The following is a 7,500-nucleotide window of genomic DNA, read 5'->3' on the forward strand; positions in this document are numbered from 1 at the left end:
TCTTTAGAGACTTCCTTAGTCGACTTACATTATATTAAGTTTATAGTAACTGTTCTTCTAGGAAATATATGGACTTTCCTTTTTTCATGAGAATGCTGTAATACTGTATTATTCAAAAGGATTGCTATAGTTCATTTTTCATAAGGTCTATAAGCTAGCTCTTTTTTCTCTGATTTAATCAAGTTCCAACTGATATTCTTACTTCCTCTAATGCAAACAAAAACTGATTGGATTTTCATATTGATTTCTTTTCACAGTTCCAATTTATGACAATGAGTTTAATGAAAAGTTTCTAATATAATCATTTTACTTCAAATCTCTATAATCACAATTTCTTTCAAGTTTTACTATTCTGTGCTGTAAAAATAATAATAATTATCCATTAAGTAAATGAAAAAAAATAAAATAAAAGTAGCTAGATTAAGAATTGAGTCAACAACTCTTAACATTTTTACAGATTTTTTAAAGTTAGAGTGAATATGCCGCAGGAAAGTTATTTATATCCGATTGTGCAAAACTACATCAGTTCATAATGATGAAACACTCTTATAAGAAATTGAATCATGTACGTTTGACCTGCGGTCAAAGCCCAGAAACGGCGACATGAATTTGATCGGGCTAGTAGGCAAGAAAGATTATCCGAGCAGATGTCGTTTCCCCCCTATTGGAACAGTATGGCCAATAATGAACACACGCACACACAGACACACACAACGCACACTAATCTGAGATAGCCTAGTAGCCCTTGCACATCTCTTTCTCTCTCCTCTCTTTTCTCTCAGGCAGACAGTCGCTCTTCCAGACTCACCAATGTCAAGTTTTTTAGAGAATGCATTTCACACAATTCTGCCTTAATCATCTTGCATGAGTGCACTACAGAGGCAGTCTTTGGTGTGAGTTGCGGCATTGTTTCAGTCTACTAATGGACTCACAAGGCACCAAGAAAAGACTATGTGGGAAATGGCATGCATTGTGCCGTTTTGCGTTGTTCACTTGTTTCCTTGATGTTGTCTGTGCACAGATTCGCTACTCAATCCCCGAGGAGCAGGAGCATGGAGCTTTTGTTGGCAATATTGCAGAGGACCTGGGCTTGGATTTGAACAAGCTCTCTGCGCGCAGATTCCGGATAGTCTCGGGTGCCAAGAAGCAATATGTGGAGGTAAATTTAGAAAACGGAGTTTTATTTGTCAATGAAAGAATTGATCGTGAAGAACTATGCGAGCAGAGTTTGTCCTGTTCTTTTCACTTGCAAGTGGTCATAGAAAACCCTCTGGAGCTGTACAGGGTAGAGATTGAGATTTTGGACGTGAATGATAACTCTCCGAGTTTCCCGTGGACCGAGTTTAATCTGGACATATCGGAGTCCGCTGCCCCAGGATCCCGTTTTCCACTTGAGAGCGCACAGGACTTGGACGTCGGGTCCAACTCGCTCCGCACCTATTTGCTTAGTGTAAACGAACATTTCCTTTTGGATATTCAGACACGCAGTGATGGCAGTAAATTTGCAGAACTTGTCCTACAAAACCCACTGGACAGAGAGCAGCAAAGTGCGCATCAAATGGTCCTAACGGCAGTGGATGGGGGCGCGCCGGAGAGATCCGGCACTGCGCAAATTGATATCACCGTTTTGGATGCAAATGATAACGCACCTGTGTTTGATCAGTCGTTTTACAGAGTGAGACTTGCTGAAAACGCACCTAAAGGCACAGTTGTCATAAAACTCAATGCGTCCGACTTAGACGAGGGTCCCAATGCTGACATTACCTATTCATTCAGTGGCCACGCTCCCATCAAAGTGCGCCAGCTTTTCACCGTGGACTCGCGCACGGGGGAAATCAAAGTCAAAGGAGTGATAGATTACGAAAAGGCCAGAATGCATGAAATTTATGTCCAGGCTAAAGATAAAGGTCCCTCCGCTGTGGCAGTTCACTGTAAAGTGCTTGTGAACGTTTTGGATAAAAATGACAACCTCCCAGAGGTGATCTTGACATCAGTGTCCACACCTGTGCAGGAGGACGCGCCCCCGGGAACGGTGATAGCCGTCATCAGCGTGATGGACAATGACTCAGGTGAAAACGGGAATGTGGACTGTGAGATTCCCCATCACGTCCCATTTCAGCTCCACTCATCCTTTAAGAACTACTACACATTAGTAACTTGTGATTTTCTGGACAGAGAGACAGTCGCAGAGTACAACATCACCCTTACCGCTAGAGACATGGGCTCTCCACCTCTATTCACGAGGAAAACTATTTTGGTTCAAGTGTCTGATGTGAATGATAACGCGCCTCAATTCAAACAGCCTTCCTATACTGTGTATTTGACTGAGAATAACGCGCCGGGAGCATCAATTTGCTCTGTGACTGCGCTGGATCCAGATTCTGGCCAAAATGCATACCTCTCTTATTCCATACTGGAAGGTGATGTTCAGGGAATGCCCGTGTCCACATACGTCTCCATAAACTCAGACAACGGGAACATTTACGCGCTGCGGTCCTTTGACCACGAACAACTTAAAAACTTTCAGATCACAGTTCAAGCTCAAGACGCCGGTTTCCCGCCTCTGAAAAACAACGCTTCAGTGAATATCTTTATTTTGGACCAAAATGACAATGCACCTGTAATTGTGTCACCAGTTCCGCAAAACGGCACAGCACCCAGCGAAGCAGTGCCCAGATCCGCTGACGCCGGTCACCTTGTCACCAAAATCAGCGCGGCGGACGCAGACGCAGGTCAAAACTCGCGTCTTTTTTATCAAATGCTCCAAGCAACGGACCCGAGCTTGTTCAGCGTTGCTCTGTACACAGGCGAAATCAGGACGATACGCCAGTTGGTGGAGAAAGACCCCACCAGGCACAGACTGGTAATTCTCGTGAAGGACAATGGTCAGCCACCCCTCTCGGCCACAGTTTCCATCATTCTGTCAGTGGTTGACAGCCTGCCAGATTCGCAGCCCGATTTGGGTGACCTGTCACTAAGCCCGCATCACAGCTCCAACTTCACCCTGTACTTAATCGTGTCTCTGGGCGCAATCTCCTTCACATTTCTGGTGGCTATTATTGTCCTGGTTGCAGTGCGGAGACTGAAGGGCAGACCGTCCAATGGGGAGTCTAACTTCCCCTCCATCGGCGGGCGCTGCTGCTGTTGCTGCTCTCGCTCAGAAACACCCACCACCACAGAGGTGTTCAAGAAGTCCAACTTAAATGTTCGGATGTCCGCAGGCGCGTCCGGCTGCTCGGAGGCAAACAGCAACGGCGCCCTTCCTCAGGTCTATTGCTACAAAATGTGTCTGACACCGGAATCGTCCAAAAGTGACTTCATGTTCCTCAAGCCCTGCAGTCCAGTAATGTCTGTTCAACAGAATAATGCCAAGAGCACTGATTACCTGACCTCTGGCTGGAGCGCACTGGACCGTAATGGAGTGGCCAACAACAGAGCAGCAACCCCAAACACGGTAATACACTGAAACATACCGACACATACAAATAGCCTATAACAGAGGGGTTGTTTCTCTTCGGAGTCACACTTATCCCAAAACTGTTTCTTAAAGTCATGTTTCTTAACTAGTCGTCCTGCTGTCGCACATCAAAACATCACAGAAAGGTTGACCACAGGGGCAAATGTCACAATGCATTTTACACACTAGCGGACGCTCTAACACGATCTTTCAAAACCTTCTCTTCATTAATTTATGGTTTAATTTATTTCCTATGAAGGGATGCAATACTGTAAAATGTTATAATAATAAATGTGTTTATATAGTATATTCAGATAAACATCACATATATGATATTACAACTACTGTAATCCCAGTTTGTTGGGGCAAAGGACTTGGGGAGGAAAGGGGGGGTGAGAAAACAGGGCCCTCATGTGAGGAGGGCCCACAAAGATACTGGAATGAATTTGATTGAATGAAATGGATGTGTTGAGTGACCCATAGAGATTGCCTATGTACAGGGTCCTGAATTGTGTGCTACGCCTGGATAGAAACAACAAAACAAGTATAGTATACAGTATTTTATTTATATTTCAATGTTTTACACAAGTAATCCATTGGAAAACATAGCCTCAACCAACCCATATGTTGTGACAACATACACTGCCATCTGGGCCAATTTCCACAGTGTGAGGAGACGTGTCACACAGACATAAAAGGTGTTGCAGGGATAAAAGAGATGTGCATTTTTACCTGAAGCTGTCTCTTGATCTTAACTCTGCTGCTGTATTTGTGTCCTGCTCAACAGGAGAATCCATCAATAGTAAACGTCAAACTAGTCACATAAGCAGATTAGTTACTAGATCATTCTTAGGAGATGTGAAATGGTCTCCGTCGTTAACGTGTTGCATTAGAGAACAAAATGTAATTTAGATAAAAGAAATGTACAAGACAATGCATTTTAGTAGTCTTATTAAAAAGTAACTACTAGGCTACTTCTTACGTTTTCCAGTTGTTTGACTAAAACTCTCTCTGTGGAACATGACTGCATCTAAACATAAATGCATTGCAACTGTTCTACTTGAACTGGTTACTAAGTTTTTCTGTTGTTTTTTTCAAATGTGTTTCAACTGTATAGCTTAAGTATTCTAACAAGGACTGGACCTGGACCAAGAACCAACGCAACTCGGCATATAAGAGGTAAATATATTTACATTTATTCATTTAGCTGACGCTTTTATCCAAAGCAACTTCCAATTGCTACACATGTCAGAGGTCGCACGCTTCTGGAGCAATTAGTGGTTAAGTGTCTTGCTCAGGGACACAATGGTGAATTGAACCCAGGTCTCTTACACCAAAGGCATAGTCTTATCCATTGTGCCATCACCAACCCCTAAATACATAGTGACAATACACACACATGCACGCACTCTTACATGTTCACACCTAAACTTGGACTTGTGCTCTCTCTGCATCTCTTCAGGTATAGTACAGCAAATATGGAGGGCACTCTTTCTCATAAACAAACATACGATGCTGATGGGTTTTCCTGCTCTGTAGCACCGCAGTACTGGACCTGGGGAAATCATATGAATGGTAGGTGGCAACTGTACAATTTGAGCTCATTATGTTTCATATGAAAGAGGGTGGTTGGGTGGGAGTTCTCCCTGTGTCTGTTCCTAGGGATTTAGTCTGAAATATAAAATGGTAAACTGAAAAGCAGATAACACCAGGAACCAAAAATGTGTGTGTGTGTGTGTGTGTGTGTGGGGGGGGGGGGGTTAATGCATCAATATGAGGATTATTTAAGGCCCTGCAAGAGGTGTTTTGCTTTTTTTTTGCTAATAAACTGAAATTTAGAAGATGCCTTTAAAGCCACTGTATGTAAATATGAGCTCTTTGTCGACATAATCTTCCGATACAAAATGTAATTTATGCGCATTTTTACAGACTGCAAGTTGTCTCTTCAAGAGGGAGCAGTTCCTAACTACTCATGGGCTCCAAAGTACACCCAGCCTCATTCTGAGCCACCAGACTACCAGCACAATGTATACATCCCTGGCACCACTTCTGACTACAGCACTCTGAAGCTGGCACCCAGAGGAGAGCTGGATGTGTACAATACTTTCTCTACTTTTGGAAAGAAAAAGAGATTCATCTCAAACTTTGAACAATCTTTCGACAGAGATGATGGTCTCATAAGCAATGACATCTTCAAATGATACTGTACATTCTGTGTATGATTTACAGTGTAGGCCTATGCATTAACTGGTTCCATTAGTAGCTATAAATTGCTTCCCCAGTGCATTGCTCTTGGAAGCTATGTTTCTCCTTTACCAGTGGAATTGAAAACCACTCCTTACCTTACAAGGATATTTTCAGTTTTGTAAATACTGAAATAAAATATAAAGAAAGTCTATTTTGAGTCATGGTGGGATCTCCAAGTAGCAGAGACTGACTTTTCCAACATGGAGTTGTAGTCTAGTTTAGGCAGTAAATTGGAACACTAGAAAGAAGGTTAGTTCAGGAATTTATGATTTGATCTGTTTGGAGGGAGCTGGTTCTCTGTAAGGTCATAATGAATGCCTAACTCCAAAAAGGTTCATGATTTCTACAGCTTGCAGTCTATTATGGGGTTAGTCCATGTACCAGTCACTTCTATATAGATACACGTTTTTGGAAATCCTTACTGAGTCTAATGTTGTATGTCAACGTTGTGAAACAACTAACTGTACTAGCTAGAAAAATTATACTTCATAGCCTTCAAAGTAGCGGCATCACAGTGTCATTTTACTCATTGGGCTTGTGCAGTAGACCGTTACACTAACACATCATATCGAATTGTTGACACTTAAAAGGTCAACGCCACAGATGTAGTGTTACTGCATTTAATGCTTGTAACACTTCTTGGACCACTCACATTGTTTGATCTGCTGCAAGCAACTTCTGCGTTAAGAGACATAATTCAGTCACTGATTATATGTATTCCAGATTTGTATTAATCATTTGGTGTGATTTGTATATCTACAGATGATTAAACAGTTATTCTTAATCACTTTGTATGTAGTCTATTTGTATATATTAAAATCAATAAATCTGTCCTCAACTCTGTAGCTGTTGTTTTTTGACAGAACAGTTCACTTTTATTCCTGTCATTGGTGGATGATTAATGTGTTTACTGCATGCTGCTCCAAAATAACTGCTATGTAGCATTGGTTTAACTATCAATAAACAGAAGAAAGCAGCAAAAGTAAACCTTTACTGCATCAAAAACAGATTTTGAGGATTTCTTTTATATCATAGTGTAAACAGTGCAAATCACAATTACAGTAGTTTTGCACAGACTGATAAGATCAAATGCAATCCCATGGCATTGATAGCGTCGAATAAAATGTGTCAGGAGCATGATCAGCTAACTGGTTTAAAGTCCTTTTCAGACAACAAAGTAGGGGTCAGAGCTGGCAAGGCCGCCGCTCACCTCACCTGCACTGGCTTTGTACAGTGCCTGTAAAAGAGCTCTTTACAAATTCAGTCATTTTGTAACCAGATGCTGACACTGAGATTTGTCTCTCAGAGGTGTGAATCATAAAGTCCTATTGTCGGGACATCGACTATCAACCCCACAGCGCGATTCAAACTATTTTTTCCCAGTTCCCTGCTGAGATGCAATCAGGCCTAGCATTTTCAGCCAATCCCCCTAAATCTGGACGTTGAAGGCAAGAGCCCAGTCTTAGACTGCATGGACACCTGTTTATATGAAGAAGAAGCTGTTATAATTATTATTGTCTTTTGACTTATGGCCCTGAGTATCATTTACCCTTTTCTCTTGACATTCTGGTCAGTAAACTCAGGGTTTCAACAACCACTCTGGTGATAATCCTTGAGGTCCATCACCTTTAACTAAGCTATTGCAGACCAAGGGTTTAATCTTGAGCTTGGGCCTGACTGCCTCAGTGCATTGCTTTGTGTTCAACACCACTGCCAAGGGCCAGTCTCAGATTTATTTTAAACTCTCTGGAGTTCGAGTCAGAAGGATGAAACCTTTGAGCAAAAAAATAATTTTT

General features: G+C 42.0%; 1 protein-coding gene across 1 annotated transcript; it reads left to right on the plus strand.

The window, feature by feature from the left end:
- Positions 1–879: 879 nt before the first annotated feature.
- Positions 880–6,547, plus strand: LOC119894856 (protocadherin-10-like). The gene is made up of 4 exons (XM_038707549.1): positions 880–3,454; positions 4,575–4,636; positions 4,920–5,032; positions 5,387–6,547. The coding sequence occupies exons 1-4, from the start codon at positions 923–925 to the stop codon at positions 5,656–5,658; spliced, it is 2,979 nt and encodes a 992-aa protein (XP_038563477.1). The 5' UTR covers positions 880–922; the 3' UTR covers positions 5,659–6,547.
- The last annotated feature ends 953 nt before the right edge of the window (positions 6,548–7,500 follow it).

Source organism: Micropterus salmoides, unplaced genomic scaffold, assembly GCF_014851395.1.
Source record: "Micropterus salmoides isolate LMB-PRFRI ecotype aquatic unplaced genomic scaffold, ASM1485139v1 Ms_hic_scaffold_9, whole genome shotgun sequence".
Taxonomy (NCBI): domain Eukaryota; kingdom Metazoa; phylum Chordata; class Actinopteri; order Centrarchiformes; family Centrarchidae; genus Micropterus; species Micropterus salmoides.